This window comes from Saccopteryx bilineata, chromosome 1 (assembly GCF_036850765.1).
Source record: "Saccopteryx bilineata isolate mSacBil1 chromosome 1, mSacBil1_pri_phased_curated, whole genome shotgun sequence".
NCBI lineage: Eukaryota > Metazoa > Chordata > Mammalia > Chiroptera > Emballonuridae > Saccopteryx > Saccopteryx bilineata.
The window spans coordinates 346,163,072-346,185,327 of record NC_089490.1 but is presented as its reverse complement, the minus strand read 5'-3'; the positions used below and the strand labels follow the sequence as shown (position 1 = coordinate 346,185,327).

Sequence of the window (22,256 nt, the reverse complement as noted above, 5' to 3'; positions counted from 1 at the left end):
ACCGGCAGCAGGAGGGCCTAACTACTACAAATCCCGGCAAGCCCCGCGGCCACTTCTGCCGGCAACCTCGCGTCAGCCCGCTGTAAACTACCAATCCCGGTGCACTCTGCGCAGCGCGTCACGCCGTGCACTTCAGCCAATCGGCTTCGGACAAGTAGTGGGAGGGAGACGCTGAGGCAGACAAGATGGCCGCGGCGGCTGCACAAGGCGGGAGGAGTGGTGGCGGCGGAGGCGGTAGTGGGTCTGGCGGTGGCCCTAACTGCGGGACAGGCAGTGGGCGCAGTGGCTTGTTGGATAAGGTGAGAGGCCTATTCTTGGGAACAGTTCAGGCCAGCGGAGTGTCGGGAGGCAGCGAGCCCACCTTCCCATCCCCGCCCCCCTTCAGAGGGTTCTCTAGGGAGTAGGGTCTGGCCCACCGTGGGGACTTTACGGGCGCTTGCTGCCCGCTCTCTCCATGCTGTCAGATTTGAGCTCTTTTCTCGGAAGTGTACCTGGGCCTTAATGCTGGTCACCACATCTTTCTAGGAAAATTTGATTATTTCCACATTTCAGCGCGGCCGTGGCTTTTCCTCGGAGGTGCCGGGGGCTACTGTTCAATGTGCTCATTTCACCGATGGGGAGAACTGAAGTCCGGAGGAATGAAAGCCGCTGCTGGGAGTCAGTAGTCCCCAAACTCCTCCCCATGAGTACCACCCTTGGGTCGCTATGGATTCCTTACTGCTTCGTAGCGTTTTGTTTTCTGAAGTTTCTAGGCATTTTATCACGATACCTCGAATACTGAACTTATTTGGGTTTTGACTTCCCCTTTTGGACTGACAGGAACCTTTTAAAACTTAATCTTTTGCCATCTTCACAGTACCCCCCCCCCCCCCCCCCCCCACACACACACACTGCCCGCACTTCTCCCCTCCTGCTGCCTCCAAGTGCTCTGGGTGAATCAAATTCTCGAGTTTGCAGTTTGTTCCTGCTTGCCTCTTTCTCCCTCTGCCCATCCACTTTTCAAACTGCCGTCCTAGCAGCAAGGGTTTAGAAGAAAAGGAAAATCTGTTCTTGGATTGGCCCCTCTTGTCCTTTGCATAGCTTTTTGGAAGCAACGATTGCATGGAGATCTGCATCCTAGCACTGGTTCTGCTTTTGCTTCTAATTAGCTGTGTGACCTTGAAATATACTTGTTTTTCCTATGTTTCCTCATCTGTGAAAGGAGGCAGTTAGCTTTAATGTACCCTAAGGTCCCTTCCAATTCTCTCGTTGTAGGGCCCTGAGCCAGTTTGATGAGAAATGTTAAGCATAGGGTCTGTGATATAGTAAATAGGTTCTTTTTTTTTTACTTTGAAAACAGCTTTTATACTTCCCTGTGCTTAACGCACTGTAGATGCTTAAGAGATAAATACATGATCATATTGAGGGGTCCTGATCTTTTTGCTTCTCTTTTTGGGTGCTATTGATTTTGAATTAGATGGTTCTCACACTCTTACTCCTTAACCGACAGGAAGTTGAGATGGTAAATTGCTCCAAGATGTGAGAGTGTTTGGGATTGATTGTCATTTTCATACACAAATCCTGCCTTTCTACTGAGTGAGCACCTTATATATCCTGTGCTCATCCTATCCTGTTGACTGCTTCTCTCTTCCATCTATTTGGATTGTCCCCAGCAAACATTAAGCGTGGGCATTATGCTACGGTAGTGCTTGATGAAAAGTATACGGCATCATTGTGTTATTGAAAGAATTTGGGTTTGGGGATCATAAGATTTGGGCTTTGAAGTAGCTCTGCTACTTTCAAACTGTATGAAGACTTAGTTAACTTTACTAAGACTTTTCTTCTTCATCCGAAATGTTAGGGTTTTGGGGAGAATCAAATGAGATGGTATGCATTAATCTCTGTCACCTATAGTATCTAATAAAAATATGTGATGGCAGAGGAATAAATCAAGAATCCTATTGTCAGAAAGTATATACTCAATATTGTTGAATATACGACATGGGATACCCAAAATATTAAACATTGGAGTGTTTTGTGTATTCAAATTGTGAACATTATACAAAAGTTCAAATGAGAGAGAAAAGGATCCCTGAGATCTAATTGATAAGGGGGTAATGGCCCCAGGGGATGACCTTTTCTGAGAATAGTGCTGAGACCTTAATTTTGGGGGAGAGAGAAGGACCACATACACCAGTTAATGTCGTAGAGCAGAGATACACAGATGATGTCTGATGTTTCTCGGGTAGTGAGTTGACTGGATGGTTCTTCCGAGAAACCTGTAGTGACAAAATTGAAAAGGGCATGGATTACTTGAAGGTAGTAGTAAGCAAGTGTTAAAGATTTTTTTTTTTTTTGTATTTTTCTGAAGCTGGAAACGGAGAGGCAGTCAGACAGACTCCCGCATACGCCCACCAGGAGGCGATGCTCTGCCCATCCAGGGCTTTGCTCTGTTGCAACCAGAGCCACTCTAGCGCCTGAGGCAGAGGCCATGGAGCCATCCCCAGCGCCCGGGCCATCTTTGCTCCAGTGGAGCCTTGGCTGCAGGAGGGGAAGAGAGAGACAGACAGGAGGGAGAGGGGGAGGAATGGAGAAGCAGATGGGCGCTTCTCCTGTGTGCCCTGGCCGGGAATCGAACCCGGGACTCCTGCACGCCAGGCCGACGCTCTACCACTGAGCCAACCGGCCAGGGCCACGTTAAAGATTTTTGAGGCTAAAGTGGCTTTAGGAAAATTATTCAGATAGTTTGGAGAAGTAAAAATGAAAAGCCTTCTAGTAAGGCCTTATGTCATAGTAGTGTATAGGGTTTAATGTAAAAAGAAAAGTTAGAGTTCTTGTGTAGCATGTCAAAAGCTACATGACCTTGGATAAGTTATTTGGTATTACTGAACTTAAAATCTCCTTATGTAAATATCGTGGATGCCGATATATACACATACATATTACAGACTTGTAAATATTAAATTGTATAATATTGGTAAATAATGTTATTTGTAAAGGGCTATAAAAAGAATGACAAGGTGATGAGAACCCCCAACTTGAGTAACAGAAATATTTATTTTATTTTATTTACTCATTTTTAGAGAGGACAGAGAGAGGGAGAGAGAGGGAGAGAGAGAGAGACAGAATGGGAGAGAGAGGAGAGAGAGAGACAGAGAGAGAGAAAGAAGGGGGGAGGAGCTGGAAGCATCAACTCCTATATATGCCTTGACCAGGCAAGCCCAGGGTTTCGAACCGGCGACCTCAGCATTTCCAGGTTGATGCTTTATCCACTGCGCCACCACAGGTCAGGCCAGAAATAGATTTAAAAAGGGAAAAAAAGCCTCACAAAGGAGCACTTGGTAGAATTAACCAAAAAGTGAGACAGAAGTAAATCAAGAAAGGTTTAGGTATTTTCTTTTGGAAAACTTTATTTCTGCCTTACATTGAGTTGTTCCTCTTCTGAATTCTCTAGCATTTATGGCACCGGGTAATTAAACTGTCACTTAATGTCATAACTGCCTACTATCATACCAGTTTGTATTTGTCCAATTTCCAATGAGAGGTTCTGGAATAAGTACATGCAGTACTTACTGAATTAAGCAGAGAAAAAACTTCAGCTCTGCCACCTCAAGTTTTCAAAAACAACCTTAGAAGATGGTACCTCTAATTGTCTAAAAACTCAGGGTACAGGCCCTGGCTGGTTGGTTCAGCGGTAGAGCATCAGCCTGGCGAGTGAAACTCCTGGTTTGATTCCCAGCCAGGGCACAGGAGAAGCGACCATCTGCTTCTCCACCCCTCTCCCCCAACTCCCCCACAGCCATGGCTCCAAAGGTTCAAGCAAGTTGGCCCCAGGTGCTGAGGATGGCTTCGAGGCCTCGCGCAGAGCAACAGAGCAGTGGCCCCAGATGGGCAGAGCATCGCCCTGTAGGGGCTTGCCAGGTGGATCCTGGGCGCATGTGGGAGTCTGTTTGCCTTCTTGCCTCTCACTTAATAATCAAACAAACAAACAAGACAACAGTGTACTGAGGAAGAGAACATGGGGAAAAATGTTATTCTCAATGGAGCAGGATCTGAATTAATAGAGAAGCTTCTGCTCTGTGGGAATGAGAGACTGTTTTCTTACAATCTCTGATTTGTCTTGACTTTTTGGGAGGGTTTTTATTTTTATTTCCTGCAGCTATAGTTTTACTTGCTATAAACAAATGCAATAAAGAGATTCAAATGTGCTTATAGTTTTCCTTAAGCAGGTGTAAATTTCTGTTTCTGTGAAACCTACTTTAAGAACAAAGCAATTCTAGCCTGGCCTGTGGTGGCACAATGAATACAATATTGACCAGCTCAGATTGCTGATTGTAAACTCTGGGCTTGCCCCTTTAAGGCACATAGGACAAGCAATCAATGAACAACTAAAGTGAAGCAACTATGAGTTGATATTTCTTGTTCCTCACCCCCCCTCTGTAAAATCAATAAATAAAATCTGAAAAAAAAAGAACAAAGCAATTGTAGTTTCCTGATCTTAAAAATAGGTATGCAGGTATATTCTATACTCCATCACAGAATAACCTAGATCATTGCAATAAGTTATTTTGCCCCAAATACATCAAAACATTTTGTTCTACATAGCAGGCTCAAAAGAAAAACTGCTTGCTTAGTTTGTTTTGGCTATTAAATCAATATGTTGCATTAAACCATTCTTCCCAGAAACTATCCCCAAATCCTTTTAACATTATCTGAGTCTCTTTCTCCTGACTGGATTTGTTTTGGCTATTAAAAAGTGGTATTAAATCATGCTTTCTAGAAACTATAGTCAGACCCTTTTAACCTCATAGCTGTATTTCTGTCACCTCACTAGACTGTCAGCTTAATCTTAAAGTCCATCTTTTATAGCTTAGTAGTTGAGAACACAGGCTCTGGAGCCAGGCTATCTGTGTTTTTGAATGTCTCTACCACTTACCAGGTATATGTTCTTTGGCAAGTTAGTAAATCTCAGTATGTGTTTCCTCATCTGCAAGGTGGTGATAATTGTAGTATTTTAAAAGGTGGTGTCTGGCACATAGTAAGTACTTAACAAAATACATATAACTACTGCTAAATAGTGGTTATTCTGGGCTCTAGCTTCCTTATATAAATATTTTTTATAACATGATATGGAGACTGGACATCAGACCCCATTGAGTTCTAGTTAAAAATACAGATATCTGGACCTCATCCTAGACCTGAATCATTCTCTGAAGGTGGGACCTGTATAGCTGCATGTTTTCACACAGAGCTATTTATTTCCTCTATATTTTAACAGTTACTTCCAGTTACTTCTGGGTTGAGGATTACTGTCCTAGATGACTTGTGATATTTTAAGGTTTTTTTGTTTTGTTTTGTTTTTTAACTATCCTGCTTAATCAGTAGTGGTTTCTCGAAAATATTTATAATGAAGAGACTTCAAAGCTCATCTGTGTCAGCCTCCTCATTCTATAGACATGGATACGTCTGGAAAGGGGAAGAGGAAGCAACTTGCCCAAGACCATACCTCGAGCTAGTAACAGTCCAGCACCTGGTTTCCCCAGTTCTTAATCCTGTTGTCTTGCCTTACTTAGTACATTGCCTTTCATTCTGGAACAGGCCATGTTCTAGCTAATATAATAGTGGAAAGAGCATCTGTTTTGAGATTGACCTGTGCTTAAGCCTTGGTTTTGTCACCTACCAACCTGTAAACAGGTCATGTATTCTCCTTTACTCTCAGTGATGGTATCTTTTTATTTTTATTTATTTATTTATTTTTTTCCATTTTTCTGAAGCTGGAAACGGAGAGACAGTCAGACAGACTCCCGCATGCGCCCGACCGGGATCCACCCGGCACGCCCACCATGTGGGCGATGCTCTGCCCACCAGGGGGCGACGCTCTGCCCACCAGGGGGCGATGCTCTGCCCATCCTGGGCGTCGCCATGTTGCGACCAGAGCCACTCCAGCACCTGAGGCAGAGGCCACAGAGCCATCCCCAGCGCCCGGGCCATCTTTGCTCCAATGGAGCCTTGGCTGTGGGAGGGGAAGAGAGAGACAGAGAGGAAAGCGCAGCGGAGGGGTGGAGAAGCAAATGGGCGCTTCTCCTATGTGCCCTGGCCGGGAATCAAACCCGGGTCCTCCGCACGCTAGGCCGATGCTCTACTGCTGAGCCAACCGGCCAGGGCTCAGTGATGGTATCTTAATTTGCCAGACTTCTGGGTGGTATGTCTGTATCCTGACCTAGCTCTGAGAAAGACGATGAACAGTTTTTTTCACGGTACTGTAAGTCTGTGCGTGTTTAAAGAAACAGGGTGCTGGCCTTTTAACACTTGCAAACAACTTTAGTAGCATCTCAAAACTCATTTTTTACTTTAAAATGGAAAACATTTTTGTCAAAGGACACTATCAAGAAAGTAAAAAGACAGTATACAGAATGAGAAAAAATGTTTGAAAATTATATATCTAATAAGGGTCTAGTATCTAGACTATATAAAGAATCTTATAGCTCAATAATAAAAAGAGCCCAATTTTAAAAAGAATAAAGGATGTGAATAGACATTTCTGCATAGAAGATAAACAGATGGCCAATAAGCACATGAAAAGATGTTCAACATATTAGTCATTAGAGAAATGCAAATCAAAACCACAATGAGAAACCACTTCACACCTCCAAGTATGACTATAATTAAAAATAAAAACCAGTGTTGGTGAGGATGTGGAGAAATTGGAACCCTCTTACATTGCTAGTAAGAATGTAAAGTGATGGCCTGACCTGTGGTGGTGCAGTGGATAAAGCCTGGACCCAGAATGCTGAGGTTGCCGGTTCAGTACCCTGCACTTGTCTGGTCAAGGCGCATGTGGGAGTTGATGCTTCCTGCTCCTCTCTCTCTCTCTCACTCTCCTCTCTAAAATGAATAAATAAAATATATTTAAAAAAAAAAAAAAAAGAATGTAAAGTGATGCAGCCACTTTGGAAAACAGTGTGTTAGTTCCCCAGAAAGGTAAACATGCAGAGTTACCGTATAACTGTGTATTACAGTTCTAGGTATAATAAACCCGGTAGAATTGAAAATTATGTCTGCACAAAAACGTGTATGTAGATGATCATAGCAGCATTACTCACAATAGCCAAAAGGGGACACACCCACATTCCATGTATCCATTGGCAGATGTATGGGTAAACAAAATATGATACTATATCAATATAATGCAATATTTGGTTATAAAAAGGAATAAAGTAGTGGTAATTATTACAACATGGATGAACCTTTAAGACATGCTCAGTGAGAGAAGTCAATCACAAAAGGCTGCATATTGTATAATTCCGGTTAGTATATAAAATGTCCAGAATAGGGTCAATATATGCAGACAAAAAGTAGATTAGCGGTTACCAGGGCTGGAGAGCAGCTGAGAGGGGAGTGACTGCTTCTGGATATGGGATTTCTTTTTAGGGTGATGAATGTATTCTGGAATTAGATAGTGGTGATGGTTGCACAACCTTGTGAGTATAATTAAAAACTACGGAATTGTACATTTTAAAATGATGAGTTTTGTAGTATATGAAGTGTGGTTGTTTTTTTTTTTTTTTTTTTTTTGTATTTTTCTGAAGCTGGAAACGAGGAGAGACAGACAGACTCCTGCATGTGCCCGACCGGGATCCACCCAGCACGCCCATCAGGGCCTACGCTCTGCCCCTCCGGGGCTTCGCTGTGCAGGGACCGGAGCCACTCTAGCGCCTGGGGCAGAGGCCAAGGAGCCATCCCCAGCGCCCGGGCCATTCTTGCTCCAATGGAGCCTTGGCTGCGGGAGGGGAAGAGAGAGATAGAGAGGAAGGAGGGGGGGGTGGAGAAGCAAATGGGCGCTTCCCCCATGTGCCCTGGCCGGGAATCGAACCCGGGTCCCCCGCACGCCAGGCCGACGCTCTACCGCTGAGCCAACCGGCCAGGGCCATGAAGTGTGTTTTAACTTAAATTCTTTTTAAAATCTTCACTGTGTTTATGGAGTAACCTTTGAAGCTTCAAAATATTAATATTGTTAACTGCTTATTCATCATTATGTGACTCAGGGATATCACCAAAGCTAATAGCCCCCATTGGCCCAGGTCCCTCTTTTGGCTCCTGCCTGCACTGTTTCTCTGCTGTGACCTCGTCAAATCTCAGTACTTTTTCATATTATTTGACCTTTCAGTAGCGTTTGACTTAATTATTTTTTTCTTGAAATAGTTTCTTTATGTGGCTTTAAGAACACTACTAGCCCCTGGTTTTCTTCTTCCTTCATTGGTCTCTTTGTCTTTGTTTTTTTGTTGTTGTTTGGTTTTTGTTTTGCTTGTTTTTTTGGTCTTCTTTCTGACCTGTAAATGTTGGCAAGCCTCTGGCCTTGTCCTCTGACTATACTTATTCCAAAGAGATGCCCAGTGTCATGACTTAAATATCGTGTGTGTGTGTGTGTGTGTGTGTGTGTGTGTGTATAAATAACTCACAAAGCTCAGCAACAAACGAGCAAACAATTCAATTAAGAAATGGGGAGAGGACCTAAACAGACACTTCTCTCAAGAGGACATAGAAATGGTCAACAGGTACATGAAAAGATGCTCATCTTCACTAGCTATTCAAGAATGCAAATCAAAACTACAATGAGATACCACCTCACACCTCAAGTGGCTGGTTTGAAACCCTAGGCTTGGCTGGTCAAGGCACATATGAGAGTTGATACTTCCTTCTCTCTCGCTCTCTCTCCCTCGCTCTCTCCCTTTCTCCCTCTCTCCCCCCCTCCTCCCCTCTTCTCTTTCTCTAAAATGAATAAATAAAAATCTAAAAAAAAAACAAGACAGATAAGTGTTGGAGAGGCTGTGGAGAAAAAGGAACCCTCATTCACTGCTGGTGGGAATGCAAATTAGTACAACCATTATGGAAGAAAATATGGTGGTTCCTCAAAAAATTAAGACTACAATTATGTGACAATCCCTCTACTGGGTATATACCCCCAAAACTTGAATGTCTTTACATTGGTAAAGACACGTAAACCCCCATGATCGTCACAGCATTATTCACAGTGGCCAACACATAGAAACAACCATAGTGTCCCTTGATAGAGGATTGGATAAAGAAGATGTGGCACATATATACATTGGAAAACTAGTCAGCCATAAAAAATGATGACATAGTGTCGTTTACAACAACATGGATGGCCCTTGAGAATAATTATACTGAGTGAAATAAGTAAATCAGAAAAAGCTAAGAATTGGATGATTTCACACATAGGTGGGATATAAAACTGAGACTCATGGACATAGATAAAAGTGAACTGGTTACCAGGGGGAAGTGGTTGTGGTAAAGGGGGACTTGAGGGAGGGAATGGGAGGAAGAGTGTAAAGAGGGACCAATATACGGTGACAGAAAATGACTTGGCTTTGTGTGATGGGTACATAACAACAGTTCAAATGCTACAGAAATGTTTACCTGAAACCTGTGTACTCTTAACTGATCAATGTCACCCTGTTAAATTTAGTTTTCTAAATAAAATTAAAAAATATGTATAAGTTGATGACCTCCACGTTTATATTTCCAACCTAGACCTCTCCTCTGAGCCCCAGACATACATGTCCAACTGCCTACTTGCCATCTCCATTTAGATATCTAGTGTATGTAGGTGTATATACACTAGATATCTAAGTGGAGATACATTTACATATAAACATTTAATATGTGATAAATATATAATAATTACTGTTATAAATGCTATTGCATTTATAGCCTTGTATATTATTGCATGTCTGCAAATATGGAAAAATTCCCAGAAGTGGGAAGTTGAATCCAAAGTACTAAATTGTCTTCTATAGGTGGTGTACCATTTGAATTTCTGCCAACAATGTGTGACTCTTGCCTCTGAGTAACACAGTATTTGGTAACCTTTCTCAACTTGTATGGATGAGGGAAATTGAAGCAGGGTTTGTCCAAAAGTCACATAACTCCCTGGTGATATAACTTGGTTTTTAATTCAAAATATTTTTTCCAACAGACAACACTGGACTTGCTATTTTCCTATAGTTAAGACATGCTGGCAAAATATAAAAATTGTTAGCTGACAGAAATATATTAAAGGAGACCTTCCTCATTTTGATATTGTTTGCAAGTCCATGGATTTATATTTTCTGAGTTTTGAGATCACAGAATGAAAGGATGACCAAATGGAGATTTTGTCTATATTCACATGTGGGTAGAACAGGGATGGGATATGAGTTCACACTGTAGTCTCTGTAGCCCGTGTAAGTTTGTATTCTGATTTGGGTTGGTAGATTTTGCCTTCTCAGCACAGAGAGTGACAATATCAAGAGTACCACCTGATTTGTTGACTCTAGTCTCCTTCACCTTCATTTTAAGTGTTTTGTCTTTTAGCTGTCCAACATCTGAAGACAAAGGGTAAGCGATAATTATACTTAAGGATGTTCTTAAGAAAGTAGTTCCTTTTTATTTTCAGTAAGATGCCATATTCTTGATGCACAGCTCTTCTGTTTTACAGTGGAAGATTGATGATAAGCCTTTAAAAATTGACAAATGGGATGGATCTGCTGTGAAAAATTCTTTGGATGATTCTGCCAAAAAGGTACTTTTTGAGATGGCAGTCTGTTAGCATGCGTATACCTGATGTTCATCTGCAGGATCTTTTTCTTCTGTCGCTTGGAATGACCTTAATTTTCTGTGTTAGGAAGCGAACCAGAAAACCTGTTTCTAAAATCCTTATAATGTATGTAGGGAGCATGTGTTAAAAATGTTAGCTACCTGGAGCCCCTCAAATTCTCTAATGTTTTAACTTCAGAAAGCTGTTAATCTTGTTTTTGAGGTTAATTAGCCAAGAGCCAAGAAGATTGAGAGTATATAAGATGAATATTCATCCATGATTGGTCATGTCTCCATTTGAAAAAGGAAAAAATTTTAGTTTCATTCTAAGGAATAAGTTGAGGATTAAAAAGATGTATGAGAAGTTGATGAACTTTTTCTCTGGGATCTATTTGTAAACAGCTTGAGTCTTTTTGCTAGGAGTGTTAAAATTCTGATTAGAGAGAACTAGGTAATTTATGATTCTAATGTAGCTTTTATCATGGAAATTAAGAATAAAAGCAGGTTCTAGGAAGGAAGCATTTCTGTTAGCTTGATTCCTTGTTCTTCTCGCTAGGTACTTCTGGAAAAGTACAAGTATGTGGAGAATTTTGGACTAATTGACGGTCGCCTCACCATCTGTACCATCTCCTGTTTCTTTGCCATAGTGGCTTTGATTTGGGACTATATGCACCCGTTTCCTGAGTCCAAGCCTGTTTTGGCTTTGTGCGTCATATCATATCCTTTATTTACACTCAGGTTTGTTTCTAGTGACTATTTTAAAATCTCTACTGATAACTTCCCTGCTACCTACAAAAAAACAAACTTTGATCTGGAGGCCTGCTCATGTTAGAATTTAACATTATCAGCTCCTAGGAATCTGTAAATTTATGTAGTAATTATCACTGATATTTTAGATTTAATATGGTTATTTTATCTTTAATTCTATTTAGCTGTGAATATAGAGGATATTATCCTCCAGGTGTCAGCACCTGTTAGCAAAACACAGTAATAGTGACGGCCCGGCTCTTCTTATTTCTAGTCCAACACTTCTCCCATTAGGCCATGTTGCTTCAAGCCACTCAACCCAGGATATTCAGAAAGGCTCAGACTTGGAGGTACAGATCTGTGTCAGGTTCCCTTGAAGCTTGAGGGGCTGGACTGGGAGTTACTGAGCATGAGATATAGGTGTGGCTTGTGTAATAGTGGAAATAAATAAACCTATTCTGGAGTTAGAAAAATCTGGGTCTGAAATCCAAACTGTTTTGTGATCTTGTGCTAATAAGAACTTAATTTTTTTGCCCTGGCCGGTTGGCTCAGTGGTAGAGCGTCGGCCTGGCGTGCAGGAGTCCCGGATTCGATTCCCAGCCAGGGCACACAGGAGAAGCGCCCATCTGCTTTTCCACCCTTCCCCCTCTCCTTCCTCTCTGTCTCTCTCTTCCCCTCCCGCAGCTGAGGCTCCACTGGAGCAAAGTTGGCCCGGGCGCTGTGGATGGCTCCTTGGCCTCTGCCTCAGGCGCTAGAATGGCTCTGATTGCAGCAGAGCTACGCCCCCTGGTGGGCATGCCAGGTGGATCCCGGTCAGGCGCATTCGGGAGTCTGACTGACTGCCTCCCCATTTCCAACTTCAGAAAAATACAAAAAAAAGAACTTAACTTTTTTGAGACCAAATGCTGCTTATTTATAAATAAGGGTAATTACACTCAGGATTATCATAAAAATTAAATGAGATATTTTATAATGTGTTTGGTATGTAATTGAGATATTTTCCCTATCCTTTTTATAAATGTGGACTTGTGTTTGTTACCTACCTGGCTTGATTATTTCTCAAAAAACTGAATATACCAGTTTTCTTGTGGTTCCCACACTTTTTTCCAAAATCAATCTGTACATATTATGCTTTTATTTTGAACTTAAAATGTAGATTTTTTTTCCTATCAGAGTATACAGATCTGTCTTATTTGTAATAACCATAGTGTTACTGAGTGTCTGCTATGTGTCATTACTGCTATTTGTTTAAAACAAATCATTTTGGTAGGCTGTTTACTTTTCTTAACAGTGTTGCCATAACCTGAAATATTTCTAGAATCTTGGCATTTACAAAGCCATTTAATAAAGCAGGTCCTGATCAAAAATACACTGCTCACAAAAATTAGGTGATTTTTTTTTTTTTTTTTTTTTTTTTGTATTTTTCTGAAGCTGGAAACGGGGAGAGACAGTCAGACAGACTCCTGCATGCGCCCAACCGGGATCCACCCGGCACGCCCACCAGGGGGCGACGCTCTGCCCTCCAGGGGACGATGCTCTGCCGCGACCAGAGCCACTCTAGCGCCTGGGGCAGAGGCCAAGGAGCCATCCCCAGCGCCCGGGCCATCTTTGCTCCAATGGAGCCTTGGCTGCGGGAGGGGAAGAAAGAGACAGAGAGGAAGGAGGGGGGGCGTGGAGAAGCAAATGGGTACTTCTCCTATGTGCCCTGCCTGGGAATCGAACCCGGGACTTCTGCACGCCAGGCCGACGCTCTACCGCTGAGCCAACCGGCCAGGGCCAAATTAGGTGATATTTTATCACTTCATATTCATTTTGAAATATCTCCTATTTTTGTGAGAAATATAGTATCATCCAAATTGATTCCAAATCATAGTCCCCAGACTTGCACCAGCAAGTCATCCCATTATGAATTATTTTTTTATTTTTTTAAGGACAGTAGGGGAGATAAGAGACAGATTCTTGCATGCACCCTATCTGGGGCCACTCTAAACCTCACTATTTTTAGCTCCTGTGGTGGAGACTTGAGGTAACCATCCTCAGTGCCTGGAGCCGATGAGCTTGAACCAATCAAGCCATAGTGGAAGAGGGAAGAGAGAAAAGAGGGAAGGGTGGAGGAAGGGTGGATAAGGAGATATTTGCCTTTCCTATGTGCCCTGATCAGGGATCGAACCAGGACTTCCACACACTGAGTCAATACTCTACTGCTGAGCCAACCAGCCAGGGCTGAATTTTTTCATTATTAATGCAGTTCAAAAGAATTTGCCATATGTTCTAGAGATAGTTCTCAAAGTAGTTCCAAATCCAAAGAGGTTGGGTTTTTTTTGTTTGTTTATTTTTAGTGAGAGAGAGGGACAGACAGGAAGAGAGAGAGATGAGAAGCATCAACTCGTTTTTGTGGCACTTTAGTTGTTCATTGATTGCTTTCTTATTTGTGCCTTGATGTGGGGGGTCCAGCTGAGCCAGTGAACCCTTGTTCAAGCCAGTGACCTTGCGCTCAGGCCAATGACCATGGGAATATGTCTACTATCCCCCGCTCAAGCTGGTGACCTTGGGGTTTCGAACCTGGGTCCTCAGTATCCCAGGCTGATACTCTATCCACTACACCACCATCTGGTCAGGCCTAAAGAGGTTTGAAGAATGAGTAACATTATTGGAAAATACAGCCTCCCAAGAGAACTAAGTAGCTTCATGGAATTTTATTTGTTTGGTTATATTTGTTTAAGATTTTGCTGATCATGTCAGTTTTAATATAATAATAATGACTATTATAAATGCCTTCTGTGTGCTAGACACTTAAAAAATATGTATATACATATATATATACACACTGTATTTTTTGCTCCATAAGACACACCTGACAATAAGACACACCTAGGATGTTAAGGAGGAAAATAAGAAAAAAAATATTCTGAACCAAATGGTGTGTTAAAATACTTAATAAAATACCGTATTTTTCGCTCCATAAGACGCATGGGCATTTCCCCCTCCACTTTTGGGGGGGGGGTGCGTCTTATGGAGTGAAAAATATGGTATATGAAATCTCTAAGTCTCATGACAATTCTAAAAAATCCGGTATTTCATTTTGGAGGTGATTAAACTTGGGGAAGGAAGTAATTTATCAAGGTTACATTGGTTAAAAGCCAGAATTTAATTCGAGGACTGTCTCACTCTAGAACCCAATACTTGACACAATACTTTCCTGCCTCTCACTGTCATAAAATTTAAATTATACATTGTGCGAACTTCTGGCACATAGTAGGTTCTCAAAATGGTATATTTATGGTGAAAAACTGAATATAATAATAAACTATATGTGTATAGGAAATAATTGTTCTTTTAGTAAGTGAATCTGAAGTCACTTTTTTTAATTTAATTTATTTTATTCATTTTTTTTAGAGAGGAGAGAGAGGGAGAGAGAGAGAGAGAGGAGAGAGAGACAGGGGGGAGGAGCTGGAAGCATCAACTCCCATATGTGCCTTGACCAGGCAAGCCCAGGGTTTCGAACCAGCGACCTCAGCATTTTCAGGTCGACGCTTTATCCACTGCGCCATCACAGGTCAGGCTGAAGTCACTTTTAATGACCCTTGAAATTGGTTGAGCTTGGTCAAGTCCAGTGTGATTTTGTATGTTATAGAGAAATAAGCACAAGGCTTGACTTAACTAAATAACAGGATTTTCTACATGTTATCCTTGAACAGAAAAGATGAGAGCTGGTTTATGTTCTTTACTTGTTTTTCATTCCCTTTTGAAGTATTCCCCTTTGAAGTATTCTAAACCAAGAAAGCCTTGCTTCTCTTGCTACATAAACATAAGGATGAAAATGAAATAGCTAAATTTTCACTGTTTTTGCAGGAAGACAAAGCTCTTTGGTAGTTTTTGTAGCCCTTGCTTGTCAATTTGTGTTAGTTCTCTTTTGTGTATATGTTTGTGTGTTTCCTCCTTAACTTTATTTGAACATATTTTGTGATGATGGGGATCCTGACCATTTATACCTCGTATAAGGAGAAGAGCATCTTTCTCGTGGCCCACAGGAAAGATCCTACAGGGATGGATCCTGATGATATTTGGCAACTGTCCTCCAGTCTCAAAAGGTATGACTATCCTCACAGATTCTTAAATCCTGGTATTGGCTTTCCCTATCGATTGAGTTATTGTCAACAACATACTATTTTATGCCTACTCTATGCAGATCATGGTATTAGTCATGTATAATGAATAAAGGGATTTGAACGATCTAGAAGGTTTTTCCAAGCATTGCCGGTCTGAGCTGGCATTATCACAGATAAACTCAGGGAGAAAGTACTTTGGTGGAAGAAGGAAGAATGATTCTCTCTCTTTTTAAAAATTTTAAGTGAGAGGATGGGAGATAGACTCCTGCATGTGCTGTGACTGGATTCCACCTGGTGACCCCCAGCTGGGGCTGATGCTTGTAGCCGAGCTATTTTTAGCTGCAGAGGCTTGACAGAGCTATCCTCAACACTGCCAGCACACTCTATAATCAGTTGAAACATGGCTGCAGGAGGGGAAGAGAAAGGGGGGATGAGAGAGAAAGAAGGAGGAGGGGAGGAGAAGCAAGATGGTTGCTTCTCCTGTGTACCCTGACAAGGAATTGAACCTAGGACTTTCACATGCTGGGTTGATGCTCTGCCACTGATCCATCCAGTCAGCCTGATACTCTTTTTCCTTGTGGCTAAAGTTAAGTGAGTCAATTAGAGTGCAGAATTATAAAGGCCAAAAGTATAAAGTCAGTTATCTTTAAAGAATCCTGTTAGCTTTTATTTCTTTTATATCCTAATTGTACTATGTGCAATCAGGAATCTATGAAGTGATATACCAGGGAACTCAGAGAAGGGCATTTCCATCTGTGACCAGTAGTGGGTATGACTTTGTCCAGCTGACAACTGAGGTCTATCCAGAATAGGGTTCAAGTTCAGCTGTGTGACTTTTGATATGTCATTTAAAGTATTTGAGCTTTAGCAGGGTCAAAAATGATTTGCAGAGTAAAGATGAAATACTCGTTATAATAATAGCAATTTTCTATTGAGCAAAGTGCATTATCTCATATAAACCTAGAGCAACTCATTTTATAAGTAAGAACACAGGTCTAGCCTGACCAAGTGGTGGCACAGTGGACCGAGCATTGGCTTGGGATGCTAAGGACCCAGGTTCGAAAACTTGAGGTGGCTGGCTTGAGCAAGGAGTCACTCGTTCTTCTGGAGTCCCCTAATCAAGGCACATATGAGAAAGCAATCAATGAACAACTGAGGTGCCATAACGAAGAATTGATGCTTCTCATCTCTCTCCCTTCCTGTCACTCTAAAAAAAAAAAAGAACACAGGCCTAAAGGTTTCAATGAATTCTTCCAGGGTTATACAGCTCAGAAGTGAATTCTGGCAGGTATACCAGCCCACATCTGAACCCATAATTCATGCTTTTAGTCACAATCCTAAAGACAAATGATACAGTTTCTAGAATATAGTAGGCTCTCAAATTGTAGAGTGCAATTATTCATAAATATGAGGGTAAGTAAAGCATCAGTGCCCAAAAGCCTCTCATTACCAATTTGTGAAGATGCCTGTTGTTGGACCTGAGTTCTTACCTCTTCCTGGCCGGGCTCCTGTTTGCCCTTTTGGCCTCAGCCATCCTAAATCTGTGCTAGGCCACTGAGCAGTGTTGCAGAATTTTAGAGCTTAACAACATCTTGATTTCATTATTTTCATTCTCACATATGTTTTTAAAACAGCTTTACTGAAATATAATTCACATACTATACAGTTTACCCATTTAAAGTGTACAGCTCAGTGGTTACTAGTGTATTTACAGATATTTACAGCTGTCATCACAGTCAACTTGAGAACATTTTCATCACTTCAAAATCAAAGCCTGTAGCCTTAGCTGTCATCTTCCTCTGCCCCCAACCCCCATAACCTTAAGTAACCATTTATCTACTTTATGTCACTAGATTTTCCTGTTTTGGATATTTCGTATGAATGAATCATATAATACATGATATTTTTGTGACAGTCTTCTTTCACTTCAGTGTTTTCAAGGTTCATCCATGGTGTAGCATGTATCAATATTTCATTTCTTTTTATGGTGAATAATGTTCCATTGTATGTATATACTACATTTTGCTCATCCATTTATTGAGGACATTTGAGTTTCCACCTTTTCGCTATTATGAATAATGATACTCTAAACATTTGTTTTTGTGTGGACATATATTTTCATTTTTTAGGTTATTTACCTAGGAGAGGAATTACTCTCCTAGGGGTCAAATGGGTCAAGTTACCACTCTTTTTAAATTGCTTGAGGAACTGCAAGATTATTTTTCAAAACAATTTCACCATTTTACAATCCCACTAGCATGTCTGAGAGTTCTGAATTTTCCATTTGACCTGCTGTTTGTTTGTTTTTTTTCACTAACTGCCATGTTGTCGGTGCCTGTGGAGAGGAAATACACCACCTCTGTTCGTTTTGATTGCAGTTAAATATAGATCCACTTCTCTTGCCTTGAAGAAAGTTCCTGGTTCATTGGCACTCTCTCTAACATAGCTCTGTGTCCTAGTGGATGATTATTCCAGTACTTTGGCTCTCAGTTTTACTTCTTTTCTGATTATCTTGTTTACTACTAAGACCTTGCTATTTCTGGTAACTAATTACCTTGAGTAATTTCAGTTTTAAGTATCCCACTCTGACCACTGCTTCCTATTTTTCTAGTTTATCTCCTTGTTGTTCTCTTGTCCTAATAGTTCTTCAGCGCCATTGGCATCTGTAATCCGTTGAGCCTACCACCTTTTCATTTCCTCCCTGCCCAGTTTAGGTTCCATGTCATTTCTGTAGTCCAGTTACTCTTCCACTGACCTAGAGGGTCTTTCATACCTTCTTCTCTATCCTCAAACCTTCTCCCCTTCTTCTGCACCTTTACTCTCAGCTTCTTTTGTTCATGGGAAGATAGAAACACCCGGAAGTCTCACATCATTGCCTGTTGCATATTCCATCTTTCTAAGTTCCTACCTGAAGCTTCCGCTTTATTTGTCCACTAGATTCCTTTAGATTCTTTTTTTTTTTTCTGAAGTTAGAAGTGGTGAGGCAGTCAGACTCTCTCATGCACCCGACTGGGATCCACCCGGCATGCCCACCAGGGATCGATGCTTTGCCCATCTAGGGCGTTGCTCTGTTGCAACCAGAGCCATTCTAGCACCTCAGGCAGAGGCCATGGAGCCATCCTCAGCGCCCAGGTCAACTTTGCTCCAATGGAGCCTTGTCTTTGGGAGGGGAAGTAAGAGATAGAAAGAAAGGAGAGGGGTAAGGGTGGAGAAGCAGATGGGCGCTTCTCCTGTGTGTCCTGGCCGGGAATGGAACCCTGGACTTCCACATGTCTGGCCGATGCTCTACCGCTGAGCCAACTGGCCAGGGCCTGTCCACTAGATTCTTATCCCATCTCATTTACTTGATGTTTCTCCTGCTGAATTATTGTTTCTGGCATACAAACAAGCTGTAATTTCTCCTAATTAAAAATTAAAATAAAATTTTCTTTCCCCTTATTTTTCTCGCACTGCTCCCTTCTCCCATTGTTTCTTGACCCGCCCTTGTCTTCACTTCTCTTTCTTCATTGTACTCGACCTGTCAGCAGCATGTGACACAGTGGATCACTCTCCTTGTTAACGCTTTTCTGTTTTTTTAACTAGGCTTTTAGGATACTATAATGTTCTAATTTTCATCTTAATATAATACCTATTCCATACTCTCTTTCATAATGCTTTATTCCCTTTCTCTCAATTTAAAATGGGACCATGGTTGTTCCTTGCACCTCTTTATATTCACTCATTAGGTTTAATCTTACTAGACTTTTAAGATTTTAAATACTGTTTAAATCTGAATTTTTGCCTTAGACCTCTACTGTGAACTCCAAATATATCCTAACTGTCTGTTCAACACTGGATCCTGATGAGCATCTCAAGATTAACATATTCAAAGCATAACTCTGCTATCCCTCATTTAAACTTGCTTTTCCCATCCCAGTAAGTAGCAACTCTATCCTAATTAGGCCAGAACTGCAGAATCATTTTGACTGCTCTTTCTCAGTCCTTCCAGCAAATCCTGTCACAGGCTCTACTTTCTAAGTATATTGAGTCTGACCACTTACCATTGCCACTGCTACTATGATCTCTCAATTAAGTTATTGTAATAATGTCCTAATGAACCTCTGCAGCTGCTGTCTCTGCCCATAGTCTATTCCCAGTACAGCAGGCAGAGTGAGCCTTTTAAAACAAGGCAGATAACTCATCCTCTGCTGAAAATCCTCACTGAGGGGAAAAAAACTAAAATCTTAAGCATTGCTTAGAAATCCAAACTTGTTAATTTTCTGCATCTCTCACACATATGCAAACACATCCCTCATCTCCTGTGACTTTTAGCCTTTTTCGCCGCATTATGTTCTTTTCTCACTGTTTTGTTTAAACATAGGCTTGGTGAAGCCTTTCCTACCTACCATATTTAAAAGAAACATTGTGTTTTTATTTTTGGTTTTCTTACACACACTACTAGTCCCAAAAGGTGAGATTTGTCTATTGTGTTAACTGCTGTATATTTATAGCATCTAAAACTACTTGATGTGCATAGACTGAATAAAATATTTATTGAATTAATGATTACTTCTAAAATGTATTAGATCATAGTTCATCAGATCATGTTCTGTCATCAAAACCATGGAGCTGCCAGTGGAACTGGGTCCAAAAGTCAGATATTGCTCTGATATCAATTGGCAGCGATTGGTCAGACCTTGAGAAAAAATTTTGAGGTATTGAAAATAGTTCAAGAACCTTCGCTCTTAGCTGTCCAGGTTGGGAGTAACTGATTAGATGACAGTTTATTGAGTTACAATTTTTTTCAGGAGTGGTTAATGATAGTTACTGTTTTAACCATGACAGTGATCCTGAAAAGTAGTTGGTAGTTTTCCTGATTTAAATATGTAGAAACTGGCTCAAGGAATTATTTCCTTTAAAGATAATACCAACCTGACAATCCTCTAAGTATGCCCAAATGGAGGCAGTAAAAGGTGTGGGTTGGGGAGGAATGTCAGCCTGCCAGAGGCTGTTGTTACAAACCTTCTTGAATAGGTAGAGATAGTAATGGCTTTCAAGATGGACTGAAGGCAAGGATAAGGGATCTCTGAAGTTCATTGAATAAAAGACATCTCTGACCTGGGATCAGGGTAGAGCCTGGAGCTAAATTGATGATGGGGTATTAGGACTGAGCAACCTGGAATTGGAGAACATCTGTGAAAACAAAGGTTCTTCATTTATAAAAATGTGATTACCCACCAAATGCAAACACATAAACATTATTTCAATAGGTGATTTTATTGACAGCATGGGAGCCAAACACTAACACCTGGCACTCAGTATTTGACTGTTGATTGACGGTGTCATGGCAGACAAAGGAGAGACGTCTAACCCAGTTTGGGAACATTTGGGAAGGCTTTCCCAGCCCTAATATTAACAAGTTGAACCCAGTCAAGATTGGAGAGAATTGTCTGCTAGGAAGAGCCTTCTAGCATAACAAGTGTAAAGTCCAGAGGAGAGAGAAGATGGTCCATATGGCCTATCAGTCTATGACAAGGTAAAGGAGGTACGCAGTAATTGAATCAGAGAAGACACAGCAACACCCCATGACTCAATTTTATATCTTGAAGGCAGTTAAGAGCCCTTGGATTTTAACTAAATTTAATTTAATTTTTGATAGAATAAATATTTGTGTAGGCCTCTCAACCCTGTTCTTTGAAAATATTTGGTGCTCTACTGTTACTGGTTGAATCTGTGTGTTTGGTTTTTGATTTATTATCTTTGCTTAGGTTTGATGACAAGTACACTCTGAAGCTGACCTTCATCAGTGGGAGAACAAAGCAGCAGCGGGAAGCTGAGTTCACCAAGTCCATTGCTAAGTTTTTTGACCACAGCGGGACACTGGTCATGGATGCATATGAGCCTGAAATATCCAGGCTCCATGACAGTCTTACCACAGAAAGAAAAATGAAATAGCCAATTCTAAAAGCAGCCATCCTTCTGCAGGATTATGTGGAATTATGGGGTGACAGGCAAAGAAAAAAAAAAGTTAAATGTTCCTGTTTTGTCCTGAAATTTAGTCCATTCCCCATAAAGGGTTTTCTATCTGGGATATGAGAATAGCTCTGATATCTAGTTGTAGCCTCCTTGTTCTGCTAATTACACTGTTTGATTTGCTTTTCTGGAAAAGAATTTGCTAAAAACTGAACAGACTTTCTCCTTCATATCTAGCAGTATAGTGTAGCTTTGTGCCATGCAACGTTTGAAGTATCAGTTTTTAAAATTGCTAATCTGTTGCTGGCTTTATTGTGTTAATCCCTGTTTCAGTAGCTGTTTCTCTTAATTCAGGATACAATTTCTTGTGTACATTTTTACACATCATTTTTTTGTGGTGTGTATATATCTGACTTGGGAAAATTGGAAAAAACATAGCTTTTTATTATGTATAAAACAGACCTTCTGCCTGTTACATTTTGTGTTCTCTTACCAATTAAAGAAGCCAATGACATTTTTAGTTTTATATTGTCTGTGCTTTTCCCTAGTATATTCCTGTTGATTTGCTGATTGGTTTGTATCCTTTATTAATTTTCTAAAAATTTTTTTTAATAAAAGGAAAGAAGATGCAAAAACATGGAGTATTTGATGGATAGTTTTGATGGGACAGAGCAGCAAGTGTTAACAGTTCAACTCTACTGTAGGTTCCTTTCATTTCTAGGCTGTTTTATAGGCTCAGAGTTCCCTGAGGAATTAGAGAGGAACTGGTGGCTTTCCATGATGATAGTACTTACTTTTGTCTTAGGTAGTGTTCCAAGTACTTACATATATTAACTCACTAATGCTCACAATAATCCTAAGAAGTAGGTACTA

General features: G+C 40.9%; 1 protein-coding gene across 1 annotated transcript; it reads left to right on the top strand.

Annotated features, from left to right (window-relative positions):
• Window positions 1–144: 144 nt before the first annotated feature.
• On the top strand, window positions 145–21,909 carry SPCS2 (signal peptidase complex subunit 2). The gene is made up of 5 exons (XM_066250066.1): window positions 145–299; window positions 10,478–10,561; window positions 11,132–11,296; window positions 15,283–15,413; window positions 21,179–21,909. Exons 1-5 carry the CDS (start codon window positions 186–188, stop codon window positions 21,363–21,365), a joined length of 681 nt encoding a protein of 226 aa, XP_066106163.1. The 5' UTR covers window positions 145–185; the 3' UTR covers window positions 21,366–21,909.
• The last annotated feature ends 347 nt before the right edge of the window (window positions 21,910–22,256 follow it).

What these genes read in the sequence shown, in the direction of transcription:
- SPCS2 (XM_066250066.1), top strand. Translation starts at nt 186, where the DNA reads ATGGCCGCGGCGGCTGCACAAGGCGGGAGGAGTGGTGGCGGCGGAGGC. An exon ending in GCAGTGGCTTGTTGGATAAG is followed by an intron (nt 300 to 10,477) that starts GTGAGAGGCCTA and finishes TCTGTTTTACAG; the next exon opens with TGGAAGATTGATGATAAGCC. An exon ending in CTTTGTGCGTCATATCATAT is followed by an intron (nt 11,297 to 15,282) that starts CCTTTATTTACA and finishes ATTTGAACATAT; the next exon opens with TTTGTGATGATGGGGATCCT.